The sequence below is a fragment of the Coregonus lavaretus genome, assembly GCF_964263955.1.
Source record: "Coregonus lavaretus genome assembly, chromosome: 29".
NCBI lineage: Eukaryota > Metazoa > Chordata > Actinopteri > Salmoniformes > Salmonidae > Coregonus > Coregonus lavaretus.
In genome coordinates this window covers 5300190-5321439 of record NC_140016.1, presented here as the reverse complement: position 1 = coordinate 5321439, position 21250 = coordinate 5300190, and the positions used below count along the sequence as shown (strand labels likewise).

Sequence of the window (21250 nt, the reverse complement as noted above, 5' to 3'; positions counted from 1 at the left end):
TGGTTCAGAGTTAGACATCTTAGATGGTAGCCTATTCAGTTCAGAGTTAGACATCTTAGATGGTAGCCTATTTAGTTCAGAGTTAGACATCTTAGATGGTAGCCGATTTAGTTCAGAGTTAGACATCTTAGATGGTAGCCTATTTAGTTCAGAGTTAGACATCTTAGATGGTAGCCTATTTAGTTCAGAGTTAGACATCTTAGATGGTAGCCGATTTAGTTCAGAGTTAGACATCTTAGATGGTAGCCTATTTAGTTCAGAGTTAGACATCTTAGATGGTAGCCTATTTAGTTCAGAGTTAGACATCTTAGATGGTAGCCTATTTAGTTCAGAGTTAGACATCTTGCATAAAGAAGAAGCAGTGGTTACACGCTGCTGTCTGTATTTCTGTCCCAGTGTCAGTCTGTCTATTTTAATGGAATAATGGTCTCTCTCCTCAGACCAAAGAGAGACATTGTTTGACATTTAACTTCATAGAGTCTCAATGACAGGAAATGTGTGATAAAATGTGAGGAAGTGAAAGGTTGACTATTGATGACGACTCTGCTGACTCGTTAATGTGGAGGTTATAGTGCCCTCTACTGGACAGTTCCCACATTTCATAATATAACCAGTTCATTTTATTCATAGAGAGATGGTCATATTTTATTTCTTTGTGCGAAGATGGACGGATCATAAAACAGTTTTGTTCAGTATGTAAAACTGAAACAGACATAATGTTGAAATAATTTCGATCATTGTTAACACAGCATTCTCAAGCTAGTAATTTTTAGTTTTACATAATACATTTTTCTTTGATTTCCAACTCATTTATCAAATTCTATACATTTTCGTTTTACCATTTTTTTGTCATATTTTCTTTCTTTCAGTTGATTCATGGCACCACAGCAACACCAAGGCAACCAGGAATGTCTCTCTTCATCACCATGGGAACAAGGGACTTATTTTATCTTCACTTTTATCTTCAGGGACTATTTCATTCTCAGATTGTGTGAATGGACCCAATGACACCTATTTGGCAATACATGTGAGAGAGCGAGCGAGAGCGATGTGTGTGATGATGAGCTGGCTGTGGGCCGCTGTGTATTCAAAGATCAGAAAGGTCTTTATGCTTGGGTCCCAAATGGCACCCTATTCCCTGTATAGTGCACTACTTTTGACCAGAACCCATAGGGTGTCATTTGGGACACACGGAGCCTGTCTCTCCAGTGCTGACTCCACAAGACGTGTGAAAAGAAAACCGTGGACTCTGTTATGATAACTTAGCGTATGTTGTTTTACATTCCTGGTGTGAATGTGTGTCCATAAACCATCGGAAAAACATACATAGGCATTAAAACCAGGAAACGTAAAGCAAGTTTTTCCCAGCAGAAACGTTAATAGGACTGTTTTACTGTTACTAGGAAAATAATACATATAGTTCTAGCCTGGTTTCCAAACTGCTTCTGAAACAGAGCAACAGCTTGGGTTCCAGGCTAATATAGTTTGCCCATCATTGCATCAAATATTGACAGTGAGTGAGTGTGTGTGTGTGTGTGTGTGTTAATTTGTATGTGTGTAATAACATGGATTATGCATTTGTGTATTTATACATGCAAATGCTCTACAACATTCGCAGAGTACGACCCTACTTTACACAGAAAGCGGCACAGATCCTAATCCAGGCACTTGTCATCTCCCGTCTGGATTACTGCAACTCGCTGTTGGCTGGGCTCCCTGCCTGTGCCATTAAACCCCTACAACTCATCCAGAACGCTGCAGCCCGTCTGGTGTTCAACCTTCACAAGTTCTCTCATGTCACCCCGCTCCTCCGCACACTCCACTGGCTTCCAGTTGAGGCTCGCATTTACTACAAGACCATGGTGCTTGTCTACGGAGCTGTGAGGGGAACGGCACCTCCTTACCTTCAGGCTCTGATCAGACCCTACACCCAGATGAGGGCACTACATTCATCCACCTCTGGCCTGCTGGCCCCCCTACCTCTATGGAAGCACAGTTCCCGCTCAGCCCAGTCAAAACTGTTCGCTGCTCTGGCACCCCAATGGTGGAACAAGCTCCCCCACGACGCCAGGACAGCGGAGTCACTGACCACCTTCCGGAGACACTTGAAACCCTACCTCTTTAAGGAATACCTGGAATAGTATAAAGTAATCCTTCTTCCCCCACCCCCCATGGGGGACAGCAGACCCCCAATTCATAAATTGAATGCACCAATTTGTAAGTCGCTCTGGATAAGAGCGTCTGCTAAATGACGTAAATGTAAATGTAAAGTAATCTAAATATGACTAAGCTATAGTCAATAGAAGTGTAATAATTAATCCAGTGCTGTCTTACATGAATGCAGAACTTGTAAACGAATATATGCACATTAATACTATATCTAGGTGCTGGTTATTTTTATATATTACGAAGTAGTTTATGATGCTGTAGCTAGCTAGAGTCCAGTATGTTATGATGCTGTAGCTAGCTAGAGTCCAGTATGTTATGATGCTGTAGCTAGCTAGAGTCCAGTATGTTATGATGCTGTAGCTAGCTAGAGTCCAGTATGTTATGATGCTGTAGCTAGCTAGAGTCCAGTATGTTATGATGCTGTAGCTAGCTAGAGTCCAGTATGTTATGATGCTGTAGCTAGCTAGAGTCCAGTATGTTATGATGTTGTAGCTAGCTAGAGTCCAGTATGTTATGATGCTGTAGCTAGCTAGAGTACAGTACATTTCATAATAATAATTTATTACATTTCTATTGCGCTTTTCATAGAATCTCAAATCGCTCCATGAGCAAAAACAAACAAGCAATATATCATAACAGGTCAATATAATATATCATGACAGGTTAATATAATATATCATGACAGGTTAATATAATATATCATGACAGGTTAATATAATATCTTATGACAGGTTAATATAATATATCATGACAGGTTAATGTAATATATCATGACAGGTTAATGTAATATATCATGACAGGTTAGTATAATATCTTATGACAGGTTAATATAATATATCATGACAGGTTAATATAATATATCATGACAGGTTAATGTAATATATCATGACAGGTTAATGTAATATATCATGACAGGTTAATGTAATATATCATGACAGGTTAATGTAATATATCATGACAGGTTAATATATTGTATCATGACAGGTTAATATAATGTATCATGACAGGTTAATATAATGTATCATGACAGGTGTCACGATCGTTATAAACAGCGGACCAAGGCGCAGCGTGATATGCGTACATACTTTATTTCTAGTACACACACGAACAAAAACAACAAAACAAACGATACGTGAAGTCCTGGGTTGAACACAAACCTACCGGAACAAGATCCCACAAACAACAGTGCCAAACAAGCTGCCTAAGTATGGTCCCCAATCAGAGACAACGAGAATCAGCTGCCTCTGATTGGGAACCACCCTGGCCAACATAGAAAACACGAACTAGAACAAAACATAGAAAATCACACATAGAAAAACCACACCCTGGCTCAACATATAAGAGTCCCCAGAGCCAGGGCGTGACAACAGGTTAATATAATATATCATGACAGGTCAATGTAATATATCATGACAGGTTAATATAATAGATCATGACAGGTCAATATAATATATCATGACAGGTTAACATAATATATCATGACAGGTTAACCAATAGAGGACAAGTCTTTGAAAGCTGCATCCTGTGAAGTTCAGTTCATGGTTTGAGCGGAGAGAGCTGGTCAGAGGATGGTAGATGATGGTGATGGAGTCTGCTGATGATCTTGTAGAGGGCAAGTCTGGGAACCAGCCTGGCTCTTATATCCACTGGACTTCCCCTCTTCCACTCTGTGTAGCACGCACTTGGGTGACGCCTCAGCAGCTCTGGGCGCTAGAACGCTCACCACACTAAGTTCAGAATAGTAGCCAGTCGTCCTCACTGGCCTTAGCTCTGCTGTATTCCTCTGTCTCCCATTCCTCTCACGCTTCAGGCGGTGACTCAAATGGTGTTAGCAGATCAGGAATTGGCAGCCAGATGAAACAAAAAAGCTGGTACTGTGTCCAGATGCATTTTTCAAACAAAAACATTAGCCATTTAGCTAGCTAGCTAGCTAGCCAAGCCAAAAGGTGTTAACCTGTCTGTCAATCTGCAAATCCATGGCTCAAAAACACCAGATATATGCAATAAAAACGATGTTATCAAAAACAAAAGAGTTGATTTTAAAAATCAACAATTTAAAAACACAGACAAAATAACTAAATACACTGCATGACCAAAAGTATGCTCATCTAAACATTTACATCTGAGTGATTTAGCAGATGCTCTTATCCAGAGCAACTTACAGGAGCAATTAGGGTTAAGTGCCTTGCTCAAGGGCACAGACATATTTTTCACCTAGTCGGCTCAGGGATTCGAACCAGCACCCTTTCAGTTACTGGCCCCACGCTCTTGACTGCTAGGCTACCTGCCACATCTCAGTCCAAAATCATGGACATTAATATGGAGTTGGTCCCCCCTTCGCTGCTATAACAGCCTCCACTCTTCTGGGAAGGCTTTCCACTAGATGTTGGAACATTGCTGCGGGGACTTGCTTCCATTCAACCACGAGCATTAGTGAGGTCAGGCACTGATGTTAGGTGATTAGGCCTGGCTCGCAGTCGGCGTTCCAATTCATCCCAAAGGCGTTCGATGGGGTTGAGGTCAGGGCTCTGTGCAGGGCAGTCAAGTTATTCCACACCGATGTTGACAAACCATTTCTGAATGGACCTCGATTTGTGTACGGGGGCATTGTCATGCTGAAACAGGAAAGGGCCTTCCCCAAACTGTTGCCACAAAGTTGGAAGCACAGAATCGTCTAGAATGTAATTGTATGCTGTAGCGTTAAGATTTCCCTTCACTGGAACTATGAACCCGAACCATGAAAAACAGCCCCAGACCATTATTCCTCCTCCACCAAACTTTATAGTTGGCACTATGCAGTCGGGCAGGTAGAGTTCTCCTGGCATCCACCAAACCCAGATTCGTCTGTCAGACTGCCAGATAGTGAAGCGTGATTCATCACTCCAGAGAACGCGTTTCCACTGCTCCAGAGTCCAATTGCGGCGAGCTTTACACCACTCCAGCCGACGCTTGGCATTGCGCATGGTGATCTTAGGCTTGTTTGCGGCTGCTTGGCCATGGAAACCCATTTCATGAAGCTCCCAACGAACATTTATTGTGCTGACATTGCTTCCAGAGGCAGTTTGGAACTCGGTAGTGAGTGTTGCAACCGAGGACAGACTATTCTTATGCGCTTCAGAACTCTGCGGTCCTGTTCTGTGAGCTTGTGTGGCCTACCACTTCGTGGCTGACCCGTTGTTGCTCCTAGACTTTTCCACTTCACAATAGCAGCACTTACAGTTGACCAGGGCAGCTCTAGCAGGGCAGAAATTTGACAAACTGACTTGTTGGAAAGGTGGCATCCTATGACTGTGCCATGTTGAAAATCACTGAGCTCTTCAGTAAGGCCATTCTACTGCCAATGTTTGAATATGGAGATTGCATGGATGTGTGCTCAATTTTATACACCTGTCAGCAACGGGTGTGGCTGAAATAGGCGAATCCACTAACTTGAAGGGGTGTCCACATACTTTTGTGTATATATGCTTTCTATAATAATTATAAAGTATATAGTGTATGTACACATTTTACAGGACCTCTGTGCTTCGGCTGCTACTAGGGCGCCATGGCAACTATACTATGCAATAAGGTTGAAAGGACCATTCTATACAATTTGAATTAAATATGCAAAGGTAAAAGGGTGAGAGGAGCTATGGTTTACAGAGCTGAAGGACATGCCTCTGACTGTTTTTTTTTTATGTCTGAATGTTACTGTTAAAAGGAAAGAGAAGAAGATATTTTCATTCCAATAAAGAAGAAGAAGGGACTTCACTTGGGCCGTGTATGCATTGCTGGTTAATCATGGTTTTATCAATGCTGTATATTTACATCCTATAATGAATGTATAGATCGAATACCTGAGTTTTACCAGACATACTGATCACGTACCTGTACTTTACTTCTCTGTCCTCTGTATTGCTTGCCTGACGACTCAAACTGAATTACTCTGAGACTGCCATCATTGAAGTCGTTTGTGGTAACGTCAAAATGAGGGGTGTTGTACAAAACATAGTCATCATCGATTGGATCATCTCTAACCAATCAGAGTATCAAAGCCAATGACACATTTTTCTAAACGCCGTTTTACCCACGGATATTCTGGCTCTGGCCCAATCCATCGGTTTCTGGGACCAATCAAAACGGTTAGAATGCGTTTGCGTTCTAGAAATCGTCTGGGAGGTACTCAGATCCAGACTCATTGCGGTGAATAAACTAACTTCTGTGGGCGTGGCTTAGCGTTTGGCCCGGAGCAAGGAGTTTGGGTAGCCAGGTAACTGTATTACATGATCAGATGTAGTAGGGCATCTTAAAATACACAAGACCTGGTTGACTGTGGTGTTACCCAAGACCTGGTTGACTGTGGTCTTACCCAAGACCTGGTTGACTGTGGTGTTTGTGGGTCATTAATTTTTTTGTCCCAACCCTGCATTTCCCCCACCCATTACTTTACTCTGTTTTATTTTAGCCTGAGTGCTAGTCTGTTTGTTGATGATGCCTACTCCAGCATGAATGGCTTGACAATGAGCAGTGGAGTAGACAAGAGCACAAACAGGTCTGTGTCCAGGCTAGTTTTTATTTCTCCAGTAAGCCTGGGTTATTTGAGTTACATAAGGGAGATTGTTTTATTGTTCCCAGGCAATGAATCAATGAATAGCAGATATTGTCATTGTATTAACCTGCTTCAAGCGAGGGGTAATTATGTAATTAACATTTAATCTAGGGATTGGTATATGCAAAATACTGGTTCTTAGAATATGAACTTACTTATAGCCTACTTTTAGTTATATAATCGTAATCTTCTTGTCCATAAATGTACAGTACTCAATTCCCAGTGAGTAAAGATTTCGAGAATGTCAAGTAATATAGGTTTATGTTCTGTTCACTCATCATGACTTTCCTGGGTATGCAGTGTGTATGCTCTTGTATGCTAGCCTGCCTGCTTGTCTCCTGTTCAAATTAATGACCTGACCTTTTCCTTTTCTTCTCATAGCTTCTTTAGTCTTCCGTCTGCCTGCTCCCTAACATCAGGAAGGAATTTAAATTAGAAGACTGACTTTCTACCACGCCAAAAGGATGGCTGTTCTGTTCTTCCCCTATTGACAATTAACAATCTATTGAGCTTACTTATTTTTTACAGTGTGATGCGAAGCTACATTTTTGTAAAATCCTTGAGTGTGTCCCAAATGGCACCCTATTCCCTATGTGGTGCACTACTTTTGACCTAAACCCCTGGTCAAAAGTAGTGCACTACACATAGGGAATAGGGTGCCATTTTGGGACACACACCTTGCTGTGCCGTGCTCTCCTTCCTGAACTCTTCAAGTGATGTTTCTACCTATACCTGGTCCTGGAGTCTTCCATAAACAGTACAGTCCAAGCTCAGCATAGTATTACACACTTTCTCTAATAATTAGAAAGTATATAGGCTATCTACAGGGCTATAAAGTAGTGCACTATATAGGGAATAGGGTGCCATTGGGGATGCGACTTTGGTTCAATAAAAAGCTGATGCGCTGTAGCTCTAAAGCTCTATAGCATGCTTCTCTGCATGACATTTTACAGATGACTTTCTTCAATAAGCATAAGATAACTAGCCGGGGTGCCGGTCTGTTTCTGTTCTAGAAAGCAGTAGCAGACTGGCACTCCGGCTATAAGATAACAATGTTCAGATTAAAACTCCCCCTAGAGCTTATTTATTAATTTAATTTAATGAATGTGCTTTCCTTGCTGCTGTCAGGGTTTACCTACCTGTTCTATTTATTGACTAGTGACTTGTCTTATCCCACTGTGAAAATGAAATAGTTTTATTAAGGGTGCTGCAACCTGCAAGAGGTTGTTAGGGTTGTCTATTTATAAGGAATAATAACTTTATTTAACATACTGTGACTTTGTGGACCCCCCATATGATCTATGGTTTAGTCTACCTACTTAAAATAAAATAATTATGTGATTTGTGCTGTGGTGGTTGGGAACAGTTGGGATTGTATCATTTGATGGCTAATAAAAGACCACTACTAATCACCAAGGTGTATTGTTGAATTTGTCTGAAATTGAGAACAATATTCCAAACAGAACAATACGAGGTTCTTTCAATTGTCATTTGAAATTACACTAAAACTACTAAAAATATATACATTTTATCCTGAAGTGTCCAAGATTATAGTTTAAACTATCTTAAAATATGTTGTCTTATAAAAGTGATTGATTACACCCTATCTCGTATAGATTTGTATTTGCTCGCTATGAATAAAACTACTTTGAAAAATGTCTTCACCTCTCTTTGATCCAATGTTAATGAATACATTCTGACAGCTCTGAACTTTGGTTAGTTCCTCTCCTCATGTCTGTACAGGCTAATAGGGTGTCCGAGCGCGCCACTGCACTCTCTCCCCCTCCAGCCCCTGGCTTTCTAGACTGTTCCAGAGTCCAGACCAGTGACTCTATGGTCCAGACCGAGCTACCGGTTTACAGTTACCAAATAGCCTACTTTTTGAATAGTTGGTTTTACATTCATTGTGAAAATGTTACAGATTAAAGCCAATCTGCAAATGGTTGTTTGGACCTCTAAATGCACAATGGTTCATAAATAATTGACATGCATTCAATTTATGGAAACTCGATTTATAACAGTAGTTTGACACACAGCACAGGTATATATGCCTAATGATTCAAGAGATTCCTTTTACATTGTGCAACCATAGACCGTGTGCAACAAACTGTTCAGCGTGTCCACAATATGGCACAATACATACCCTGGAGGTTGTACGGTGAGTTGTACACCTCTCTCTGCGTTCCAAGGTGCCGGGATCGTTCTTTCTCCAAAGAAGGCCTGCCTCTACTCTCCGCATGATAACATAACCCCACCCACTAATGTGAAGGGCGTGACTTTATTGCTGATTGATGGGTTTGTATCGAATGAAAACTGAGAAGAAGGGAGTGTCGTTTCACCACTGACCAATTAGACCTTGCTATTTTTGGGCATAAGTCTGGACTAGTACTTAAAGCCGAAAAGCCCGTTTCTTTCGCCTTTCGCCAAGGGTTAGGGGTGTGCTTAGGAGGGGAAATTAAGTTTGCTTAAAGCTTTCTTATTGAAAGTACATGCTGTAATCTTTTCCTGAAACTATTATCTTTAATCCGTTTGGACACTTTCCACTGCAACAACTAACACTCCTAATCATATCAAAGACAAGGTACGAGCACTCATTTTCAGCATTATACCTCTTTCTCTTTGGCTTCCAGGCGCTAGTTACAATGTTAAATCATGTCGCTATGTAGCCATATTGTTTCAACGATATCCTACATGATCGTTTCGTTATTTTGCAGCCTTGACGGGCTACTGGTGTATTTTGAAATGGCCTGTTGTCCAGTTGCTGTGCCTTCAACTCATAAAAGCGCCTGTTTTATGAATAATCTGTTTTAGATGCAAATATAACACTAACATCAATTTATAATGTAGACCTGTGTTCTTTGGATCAGAAATATGTATACGTTTTTGTAGTATTAGTTGCGTTGAAGTTGCTACTCTCGGTGTTTCTGATCCTCCATTGGTTTCTATGGGCAGGGAACATGTCCTGACACAGCACGCAGACCTAGCGCTGTGGATGTAATGACGCACTGGCCTTGTGTTCACATCTCACACTAGTAAAGATCAGTCTTCTCTTTTAAACCGTACTGTTTTATTGTCCATTTGAACTGTATTGCTAATAGTTTACACCGAGATAATTATAACCTTTTTGGCAGGTGTATGTGGTAGACGACGTCGTTTTTGACATGTCCAGACATGTCCCAATGCAGTAGTAAGTTGCCACCCATACAGTAGGATTCAGACCAGTTCGATCCAGTTCATTAACAATTCAAGGGATCACGGTGACCAGGGAGCAGTAGTGAATAATGATAATATACTGTAATCATCTAGATCAGAGGAAGTGTAAACTTCAACATGGGTTATTAGCTAGAAAGGTAACTCCAAACACATTTTCGCTAGGAGCAGCTGGTTAAACAGAAGTTAGCCATGTGTTGGCAAAAATGAATGTCCAAGTCAAGAAAGCTAACCAGTAGCTGGCACAGGTTAGCGGATCCTTTTTCAAAGCCTCTGTCAGATACTCTAGTGAGTGTAATTTGCTCAAAATTAGGAGTTGATAAATAAAGTTGAACCCATTAGGAAGATATTCTACTATTTTCTACTGTAGGTATAATTCCAAATGATTTTATTCTGTTGCTAGCAATATAAAAACAAACATAAAAAAAAAAAAGATGCCCATATTATTTTTAAATATATTTTGGTGGACCCCCTGCAATAGCCTAGCTCTGCTGAGCCCCGGTTGAATACCCCTGATCTCGATCAATGGAGAAAGGAACAGTCTTGTCTCTACTAGGGAAGAGTAATAGGCTTGGGCAGTAACTTGTACAAAATATTAACACATTAACACGTTTTCCAACGTACCAGTACCATTGTGACTCATACTGCCAAAACATCCCCAAACTAGTTTTAATTTCACCTCAAATAAAAGTAGGCTAGGCTACTCATGGTTCATCATCAAGTTGATATGAAATATTATTACTATCAATACTATCCCACTTCTTACACAAATGTAACGAAATGGTGACTATCCTAACTGTGGATAACGCTTGATATTAAAACTCTTGTTAATCAATTCCCTTGAATGAATAACGTACATTGTCTCCCTTTCTTCCATAGATGGTCATAGTGACAGTACTCATGAAGTTGATTTGAAACATTATATAATCAAATCCCATGAATTAATAATGTACTTTAATGATGGCCTACCTACATTATCTCCTCTCCCTCTCCATAGATGCTTCCCACAGTGACTGGACCAGGTGCTCTGCCCTTCGCCGTGCAGTTGAAGGCTCTGACTGACCAGGAGTTCAGGTACCAGGCCAAGCTGAGCGGTCTGAGGATCATTGAGACGGCCCATGACAACGGCCTGAGGATGACCGCCCGGCTCAGGGAGTACGAGGTGAAGGACCTCCTGTCTCTGACCAGGTTCTTTGGCTTCAGCGCCGAGACCTTCTCCCTGGCCGTCAACCTGCTGGACCGCTTCCTCGCCGTCATGAAGGTAAGACCTGGACATCAGATGGGGTTTTGATTAGGAATTATTAAAATTAGTATTTTATTCATTTGGTTTTAGCTGAGTAAGCAATAGAGACAGGAAAACAAATTACCGTTACGAGGCACAAGGACTGTAAAATCATACATCTAGGTCTATTCTGTAATATCAGAAGAATGTTGTACAGGCTCTTCACTGTGAAAATATACCAGAGATGACCCAAAAAATAAAATGAATGATAATCAAGAACTCTCATTTTTAACATAACCTTTTTAACCGTTATCCCAGATCCAGCCGAAGCACCTGTCATGTGTGGGCCTGTCCTGTTTCTACATCGCTGTGAAGACCTCGGAGGAGGAGAAGAACGTCCCCATGGCCAACGAGCTGATCCGGATCAGCCAGAACCGCTTCACCGTGTCCGACATGATGAGGATGGAGAAGATAATTCTGGAGAAGCTCTACTGGAAGGTCAAAGCCCCGACAGCCCTCCACTTCCTCAGACTGTTCTACAGCCGCATCCAGGACACACTTGAAGATGACTGGTACGATGACTGTAGATCTAATAGACTGTAGCCTTGGGCTACATACCGTATATAACAGGGGTGTCAAACATACGGCACGCAGGCTGGATCTGGCAGGGGGGGTCCATAACATGAGAAATAAGCTTTTTGTGTTTATGGAAAAATTCAGGAATCTTCTATTTCAGTTCATGAAACATGGGACCAACACTTTACAGGTTGCGTTTATATTTTTGTTCAGTGCATCTCTCTCTCTCTCATGTCCATTACATATGAACATCATCCTTTAGCTCTTATGCCTTTTTATAAAAGACTTGACAAACAACTTGAACAGACATTATTAAAACACATTTTCTCTCCATAGCAAGGAGATCCTGAACATTGAGAGATTAGAAGCACAGCTGAAAGCCTGCCATTGCTCTTTCACCTTCGCCAAAGTCAAGGTAAGATACTGTAGTTCTGTGTGTCAAAAACAAATGTGTTTTTTTGTTTAATTTAGAATCTCTCAATACTATGTGTCAAGGCAAACCAATTTTAACTTGACTATAAAATACAGGAGCAAGGGGTGTATGTAGGCTAGTTCATGTTGTGACATTGGATCTAGGCCTATTTTGGGCAGGGCACTTGGGAAAGGGGTGAGGATTGATGAGCTTTGAGTGTGTGGGTGAAAGACATACTCAAAATAGTTTCAAACCAACTAAAATGTATGTATACAAAGATCACTCTTAATATGTAGTTTTCATGCAAACTAAATCTCTCCACCACCCCCCCCCCCTCTCTCTCTCTACCCCCCCCTCTCTCTCTCTACCCCCCCCTCTCTCTCTCTACCCCCCTCTCTCTCGCTCTACCCCCCTCTCTCTCTCTCTACCCCCCTCTCTCTCTCTACCCCCCCCCTCTCTCTCTCTACCCCCCCACTCTCTCGCTCTCCCCCCCCCTCTCTCTCCCCCCTCTCTCTCTCCTCTCCACAGCCCTCTCTGCTTGCCCTGTCCTTGTTGACCCTGGAGCTTCAGGAGCAACATGACCACGAGCACATAGACAAGCTGTTCAACGCCTTCCAGTCTCTCCAGCAGCAACTCACTGTGAGTGTTTACTGTCCAGACTAGCCAGATAGCCTGGTCTCAGATCTGTAGTGTTTACTGTCCAGACTAGCCAGATAGCCTGGTCTCAGATCTGTAGTGTTTACTGTCCAGACTAGCCAGCTAGCCTGGTCTCAGATCTGTTTGTACTGTCTTGCTCCTATGTCGTCACACCAAACATTGGGAATAGGAGTTGGCAAGAGGAGTATTAAACAGACCTGGGACTCAGGCTACCACCTAGTGTCATATCACTCCCCAAACATGCCTGTTGTAACAGGATACTAACCAGGGTCTTGTTCATTAGGGCATACAACGGAAAACGTTTGAAATGTTTTGCAACGGAAAACGAGAGAAAAGATGCGCTCAAAGAAAATGAGTTTCTTATTGGACAAGTCCAAGGTAGTTCCTCCCCGTTTTGAGTTTTTTTTCCCCCCTGTTTGGTGCCTAATGAACACAACCCAGCAATGGAAGGTGTTTTGACACAGTGGCTGCGTCCCAAATGGGCCAAATGGGGCCTGGTCAAAAGTAGTGCACTCACTACAGGGAATAAATTGCCATTTGAGACGCAGCCACTGTTAGCTATGAGGTGGAGCTTTTGCTCTGCTCTGTGTGTTGGAGCCCCAAGGCCTATTTCCCAACGGATGACCTAATGTTGAGGGTTCATTGAAAAATGTAGGCTAGTTGATTAATCAAGACGTTGAATTGAGTCTTTGGAATTGGGAACCCTCTCTGGATTATGTTTTTTAATGATGCAGTAAAGAAAGGGGGAAACAGACCAGCAGCACTAACGAACAAACACTCTCTGATTGGCAGGTTTTAAAATAAATGAATACTCTGATGGGCTGCCAATGCTGCATGATAATAGTTCTGTTTTTCCTCACCCTGTTTCTCCGTGTGTGTGTTTCCTCAGGTCCGAGAAGGGGACCTGGTTATTGTGAGAGAGTTGGTTATGAAGTGTCTGATTGAGTATTCAACCACCAGGGTCTCCAAGCCCAACAGCCAGAGGCTTCGTTGGATCCTGTCTGGCAGAACGCAACGCACGTTGAAACACAGCTATTACAAGATCGCCCATATGCCCACAATCCCTGAGTCCGCCTACTGAACCCTGGGGGTGGGTGACCAATACAAAAGTAGGAGTACAGAAACAAAACGAGAAGTAGGCTACCACCTCTTCTCCCCTAAAAACATGTTTTGTTTTTCAGTTTCATGGCAAAATAGCAAAAAGACGACAACTTCCTGTACTCCACGGTTGCTACATGGTCACCCACCTCCATCACTAACCCATTGCCCTTACAGAACTGCATTATGGATGATGTAGTTCTTTAAGGGGAAAACCTGTAACAACTATCTTTCCCCCTTTCTCCTGGTTCTTCTGTTCTGTCATGGTACTTTTTGAATAAGCTTACTATTTATTAGCCTACATCCGCTTCATTGACTAAGGTGTGTCTGAAATGGCACCCTAATCCCTATATAGTGCACTACTTTTGACCAGAGCTGATTGGTCTTTATAGGGAATAGGGTGCCACTTAGAATTGAACCTAAGGGATTAATGCCCGGTCAAGAGTGGGTTTATCCGCTGCCATCTAGCGACGGTTAAATCCTTCCTGGTTGAAATGCTTGCGCGCGTGTATACAGTATGTTCTTATCTGAATCAGTACCAACATGAATACTCTGCATAGTATTCTATCGTGGTTGCTGGTTTTAAGCAAAGAAGTATAGAACCACCTAGGTCCTCAGTCCACTATGTGGAAGAGGAGGGAGAAGGGTTTTGTGAAAATGCAAAAACAATGGAACCAAGAAATCGGACCCAAAACCCTTAACTTCCACCCTAGGTTGATGAACTGGCCTAAATGCACACTCCTCTACCCAAGGAACTTTTTTTTTCTTTTTAACTTTTGAAATAAATAAAAATGTGGTACTTGTGAGGGCGTTCGTTGAGGTTTCCTCAGTGATGTGATGAAACTAGCGATGGTCCTGCACACGTATTGGTTTTAGCTTGCAGGATAGCATGCTCTTTGAGCTGCAACTGGCTGTGGATGACATGGTATCCCACTAGGGTGCCATTACAGCCACTGTCTGATGTGACGTTGAATTCTTGATTTGTGGCAAAACCTTAGCCTTTAGAAAACAACCACTCGCAATGAACTGATTTGTAAATGCACTCTCAAGTCACTTAGGTAAGCACAGTAGATATAGGAAATTAAGTTAGTTTGATTTCCATTTACTAGAGTATTTGACCATAGGCCCCACAATTCATCTGACAAATTAAGTAGTTAAGAATTTAAGTTGATCTGAAATTTGAAAACTTTGCCTGAAAGTTGGAACTTCTCCTGTTTAACCCATGTTTGGACCTTTCAATAAAACGATATTGAAAAGCTGTTTGGTTGCACTGTCAATGTTTTGAAACCACATCCATCAAGACCATTTTTCAACTATTTATTATAAATCCACACAAGATTTCCACAATGAAAGCTATTGAACTGAATTACGGCTATGCAGTCTGACAGGTTTGACAGAATTTAAAAAAGCCAATCCTAAACGCGTACAAAGAAAAGGCAGGGTGTGGGTTTGTACAGTTACGCTTATAGTTTCAAATTCTAGCATATGGTTTCAGAACACATTGTCCATTCTTTGCCCAAAGGCAACTGCTCGTCCTATGCTGAGTTCATAACCAAGTGGGAAGGTGGTAATTACCAGGTGTGAAGTTGAAAATACCAGTTGGATGCATTCATATGCTTTGAACATTTCAGATACACTTATTGCCAACAAGCAGCTGCAGCCATAAACTAAAAGTTTAAAATGATCGGAGAGGTTGAGCGGAGAAGTTTTTCAGGAGAAAGAACAAAATGTAATTATTGTAAAATTGACTGTCCATAAAATGTAGATAGTGGGTATGGGCTGGAAGTAGAGGCCTAGGCGTTGTTGTTCACTAGTCTACTCCAAGTGGGGAAAGGGTGGCGGGGTTGGAAAGTAATAAAGGGGAATATATATTTTGAAAAGGATATGTGTGTGTATATATGTGTATATAGAAAAAAAACATGGGGGATTGGAAGTGATGCAGACAATTTCATTGATAGAAGATACAATCTATCTGCAATATTAAGCTGATCTACCACTGAAAAAAAATCAAAAATAAAAGTACAGATATCATGCTTGTAAACCAATTAGTGTTCAAAACCATATTTATAGATTGCTTTTTATAAATATTTTGTTGCTGAAAATGCTGTTCGAGGTCAGCGTGTGGGAGAAGTCGGAGCTCAGGGATGATACGTTTCCCACTAGTAATTACTAGTTGGAGGGGCATTCAAGCAGATTTTCCCCAGTCATATGTTGTAAATACCACCTTCCCACTTGGTTATGAACGCAGTATTTGTCCTTGTACAGTACAATCTCTTCACCCCTAGGCAGGCCTCAACCGTGTCCCATATGACAGAAGTCTCAGGCATACTGTACAGTGGGTGGGTCCCTCTTGCTGTTTAACAACACTGTGATGTCACTTTACTTCCGCAAGCTGGAGAAGTCTGGCCCACCACCTGCAAAGTTCCCAGAGATCTCTGCTCCACTGAAGTCAAAGCCAGGGTTCTGTTGACAGAGTGGGAAGTGACACAGCAAAATTAATTTAACGTAGAGAAGTGAAAGCAGTACAGAAGAAGCAAGCCTGCGTGTTAAAATGCCTTCATCTATCCAGGTTCTTCAGATAATGTGGATGAAGAAAGAGGCTTGTTCTGGCTCTTCGTGTGACTGATATAGTATCATTCATCACCTCTATGGAAATGACTCCTGGTATTGCCATGACTTACCTCTCTCTGGAACCTCTCCAGAGTTAGTTTCCTCTGCATCTGGTCCTGGAGCCAGGCATCAGCACAGTACTCTCCCTGTAGCAGAGAGGCCCAGCAGTTACCTGCCTCCCTGTTGGTCTTCATCAGCACGATACGGATCAGACACTTATCCTCTGGATCAGACGTGTGGAGGGGGAGAGTGATCGCTTAGGCTTTATTTTCAACCAATATCTGCTAATGACTTATCCACTGGATGAGAAATGTGTCGAGGGCAATGAACGAGTCTATCTTGTGAAAGACTGATTTATTATGCAAGGTTTACATCCAACCATAATGTGTTGATTGAATTAGAAGAGAGTGGATGACTTAGTAGAAACCCACCTAATGTCCACGTTCCTTCATCAGCAACAGTGGTGCCAAATAATTCACCCTGGAAGTACAAGAGACAGGACTATAAGCAAATACAATATGCAATCCTTCAGATTCATACCTGTGTGCATACCTGCAACCAATCACAGCAAACAAACAGGTCATTAAAAATTGACCAATAAGCTCACAGTTCACAATCACATGACTACCAAAATTCACATGAATCTAGCTACGCAGGTTTGCCAGAAAACCGGTTTTCAGGGATACAGTATTTCTCAACCTAACTTCAGTTTCCCCGGAAAAACGGATGTGGGAACTCCGCCCAGGCGCCTTTTAACGCCTGCTACGTTAGGTTAACCTGAATCAGAGAGCGAAGCACCTTCACCAAGACACCATTCTGTACTGTAAATAACTATGTACTAGCTACATATTTATCAGACCGTTTCTTTAAATAATGTGTGCTTGGAGAATAAATGTAGTGGGAATTATGTGGTCCTCTGTAGCTCAGCTGGTAGAGCATGGCACTTGTAACGCCAAGGTAGTGGGTTCGATCCCCGGGACCACCCATACACAAAAAATGTATGCACGCATGACTGTAAGTCGCTTTGGATAAAAGCATCTCCTAAATGGCATATTATTATTATATAATTATCTGGGAGTCACCTATGCAGGTAAAACTAGACAAGTTTTGGAAGGATGGCCTCGCGAGACTAAGGGATGGATTGAAATGTACAAATTTGGTTACCTGGAGGAAAATGGGGGAGAGTCATGCTTTTTCTATTTCTTACCAGGCTCTGTATGGTTGTGCTACAGATGTCACCCCTCATCTCTGATTCTCTGCTGGTTGCGCAATATCAAGTGTCTATAGGCTATTTAGTGTGGTTTCAATCACATGATCCATAGCCTATTTAGGCTATAGGCTACGAAGTGCATGCTGGGAGAAGCACAGAGCAAAGATAGCTGCTGGGACAGTGTAAATAAAACTAGGCTGCATTACACACGGCAATGGATATTACAACCCTGAGCCCTGGCCTGCTCTGCTCTTGCTGATGAAACTTTTTTTTTTAAAGTGTGCTGCCTAACCAATGGCTGTTCAGGAAAAGGCTTCTTCTGAAAATAATCTTGCACGTGGACTAGCCTACAGTGCATTCAGAAAGTATTCAGACCCCTTGACTTTTTCCACATTTTGTTAAGTCACAGCCTTATTCTAATTTTTATTTTTTTATCCTCATCAATATACACACAATACCTCATAATGACAAAACAAAAACAGGTTTTTAGAAATGCCAGGTTTCCTCCAGACGTGATCCTTGGCATTCAGGCCAAAGAGTTCAATCTTGGTTTCATCAGACCAGAGAATCTTGTTTCTCATGGTCTGAGAGTCCTTTAGGTGCCTTTTGGCAAACTCCAAGCGGGCTGTCATGTGCCTTTTACTGAGGAGTGGCTTCTATCTGGCCACTCTACCATAAAGGCCTGATTGGTGGAGTGCTGCAGAGATGGTTGTCCTTCTGGACGGTTCTCCCATCTCCACAGAGGAACTCTGGAGCTCTGTCAGAGTGACCATCGGGTTCTTGGTCACCTCCCTGACCAATGCCCTTCTCCCCCGATTGCTCAGTTTGGCCGGGCGGCCAGCTCTAGGAAGAGTCTTGGTGGTTCCAAACTTCTTCCATTTAAGAATGATGGAGGCCACTGTGTTCTTGGGGACCTTCAATGCTGCAGATTTTTTTTGTTGTACCCTTCCCCAGATCTGTGCCTCGACACAATCCTGTCTCGGAGCTCTACAGACAATTCCTTCGACCTCATGGCTTGGTCTTTGCTATGACATGCACTGTCAACTGTGGGACCTTACATAGACAGGTGTGTGCCTTTCCAAATCATGTCCAATCAATTTAATTTACCACAGGTGGACTCCAGTCAAGTTGTAGAAACATCTCAAGGATGATCAATGGAAACAGGATGCACCTGAGCTCAATTTCGTGTCTCATAGCAAAGGGTCTGAACAGTTATGTAAATAAGGTATTTCTGTTTTTAATTTTTTATACATTTGCAAAAAAAATCTAAAAACCTGTTTTCCATTTGTCATTATGGAGTATTGATGACGAAAACAAATAATTTCATCAATTTTAGAATAAGGCTGTAACGTAACAAAATGTGGAAAAAGGGAAGGGGTCTGGATACTTTCTGTTCAGTTTGAGAAAGAGAGCGTGAGGAAGAGAAGGAGGACTGGAGGTCAACTTTGATAGCTTGCTACTACTATAACTGATTTGATTAAAAACAATATGTTTCTTGCCCCTGATGTATTTATCAGAGTTATTGACCTCACAATAAGACAGATTTTAGTAATTTACATTGTGGTGCTGAAACTTGAAGCAGCAGCTGTGGCACAATTAATCGGAAATGGCAGCTGGTGGTGCTGAAAGTAGACATTCAAATAAGCAGAATTCCTTTCAACGTCTTCATTTTAATTAGACTTTACTAACAACAAGAGGGCTTTGTGTTGGAGCCTATTTCTTCTTACCTGTTTGAAAGACGAAATTAGGCTATAGGCTGCTATATCCATAGATTTGTCTGCACTCTTTAAATAGCCTACATCCATGTCAGTGAAGGGCTGTTAAGTTAAAACCAAAACTCGAATTGAAAATGGCAAAAAGCACAGGCTTAAGATTTTGAAGAAAATAAAACGGATCTGATTATATAAAGTGATCTACTGTTTACCAGCGCTTTGGTTCCGCGATGCTTTATTCTAGAAACAAGCTTTAAAATACCCGGGAAAACATTACTACGATACATATGGGGATATGGTTTCCTTTCTTTGACGTTTAGAGGATGCGCTACATCCTTCTTTAGCCGAGGAGACAAAAAATATACTTTGCTTGGGAAGTAATCCAATTGAAGCTATTAACTTCCGGTAAAATATAAGATGTTTAAACCCAGACAGCTTTTAGTGAAACACTTGTGACCTTCTCCCGTTGGGTTAAGCCATGGAAGAGTAGCCAGCAGTTAAAATTAAATGTTTCTGCGTTGGTAAGCCTACTATGTCTGGGGTGGAAAGGTAGGCCTAATTTTTTAAAGTACCATGCTCAGATTCCTAATGACGTCTCAGATTTAATTATTTGCAAACTGGGACAGTTTCGTTGCAAACAAGACACACTGGTTTGGCATTGGAGAAAGATGATAAAATGAACACATCTCTCTGCCCATTCTTAGCCTGTAATTTCGGTAATTTGTGTGGTATTAAAACATATTCTGCTAATATGTAAGATGACGTAGAATTGCATGACATTTTTTATGAAAAGCTATTTTTCCTCGGACCTGCAAACACGATGATAGATTCATGTAATGGTTTAACTATAAAGGAGATCTTTCTACCCCTACTCTTGTCCACGGTGGTCTGCGAACCCACAACCTTCTGGCCCGCAGCCCTGTGTGCTATCAACATTTCTGCGTTGCCATGTAATGCTTTCAGGATGAAGAACACTTTCTAAAACGGCATGTCTAAGGCTCTGGTCTGTCCAAGAAGTGAGGGTAAACGGTAGACATGTTCTCTGCTATCCACTTTGTTTTAATTATTATTTTGTGGAAAGGGGAGGGTCACTTGTTTTTTCAAACGTTCAGGGAGGGTTTAGGTTAAATATATTTTGCTGAAGGGAGGGCCATCCATTTTCATTCCAGAAAGGTCCGATTTTGTCCATGTTGCTAACCCTTATTAACGTTCACTCCCTACGTAACTCTGAAATGTGTTTGTTGTGATGCCTACCTTGAAGACGTGTTGTCCTTTGACGTGTAGTTCTATCTGTTTAGATCCCAGAATACATTTGACTTCTTTGCCAGACGTCCCATGGGGCACATTCACTTCAATAAATACCTCCTCCATAGTTTGGGACCAATTTCCCCATGGTGTTTTACACGGGATAACACCGCTTCTCTCCTCGAAGTGGACCGACATGCTGCTGGCTAGCGACCCTCTCACGCCTCCTGATCTGATGGTTAGCTAACCGGCTAACTAGCTAAATGTTATTTATTCTCTCAAACGATGATCAGATCCTAACTTGTACCGACCTAACGATATGGCACCATCCCAAAACATATACTTATATGAATAAGCTAGCTAGAAAATATGACAAAAGTTGTGTGGGATAGTGTTTACGCCAGTCAGTTAGTTCATCCAGAAACATAATGGGGTTACTTCCTCGCTGGTGGAGTTTCCGGTGTCTCAACCGCCAAATAGAACAGACAGCGCCACCTGCTGTTTAGACGCGCAATGCTCAAGGGGTCAAGAATCTTGATCT

At 41.8% G+C, this 21250-nt stretch overlaps 3 protein-coding genes across 5 annotated transcripts in view; 2 read left to right on the top strand and 1 right to left on the bottom strand.

Annotated features, from left to right (window-relative positions):
• LOC311105140 (septin-8-A-like) overlaps positions 1-7244 on the top strand; it is a 27862-nt gene extending 20618 nt beyond the window's left edge. The window contains exon 10 of one of the 2 annotated variants that reach the window (XM_084147171.1): positions 7139-7244. In XM_084147171.1, the coding sequence (XP_084003297.1) occupies positions 7139-7193 (55 nt within the window). In that variant the 3' untranslated portion in view covers positions 7194-7244. Of the gene's footprint in view, positions 1-869; positions 2379-7138 lie in introns of those variants that run through there. The other variant, XM_084147170.1, reaches the window with a different exon arrangement.
• A 1871-nt stretch (positions 7245-9115) lies between these two features.
• On the top strand, positions 9116-15192 carry LOC311104830 (cyclin-G1-like). 2 transcript variants are annotated; one of them, XM_084146757.1, is made up of 7 exons: positions 9173-9338; positions 10965-11228; positions 11508-11761; positions 12102-12180; positions 12706-12816; positions 13118-13212; positions 13724-15192. In XM_084146757.1, the coding sequence occupies exons 2-6, from the start codon at positions 10965-10967 to the stop codon at positions 13187-13189; spliced, it is 780 nt and encodes a 259-aa protein (XP_084002883.1). In that variant the 5' UTR covers positions 9173-9338; the 3' UTR covers positions 13190-13212; positions 13724-15192. The 2 variants fall into 2 exon arrangements, with proteins under 2 accessions (XP_084002882.1, XP_084002883.1); XM_084146756.1 differs by lacking the exon at positions 13118-13212 and having other exon boundaries at positions 9116-9338.
• A 43-nt stretch (positions 15193-15235) lies between these two features.
• LOC311105169 (nudC domain-containing protein 2-like) lies at positions 15236-21159 on the bottom strand. Its single transcript, XM_084147224.1, has 4 exons — positions 20719-21159; positions 16974-17022; positions 16614-16765; positions 15236-16395 (listed from the first exon to the last, which is right to left on the bottom strand). Exons 1-4 carry the CDS (start codon positions 20905-20907, stop codon positions 16312-16314), a joined length of 474 nt encoding a protein of 157 aa, XP_084003350.1. The 5' UTR covers positions 20908-21159; the 3' UTR covers positions 15236-16311.
• Between the last annotated feature and the right edge of the window lie 91 nt (positions 21160-21250).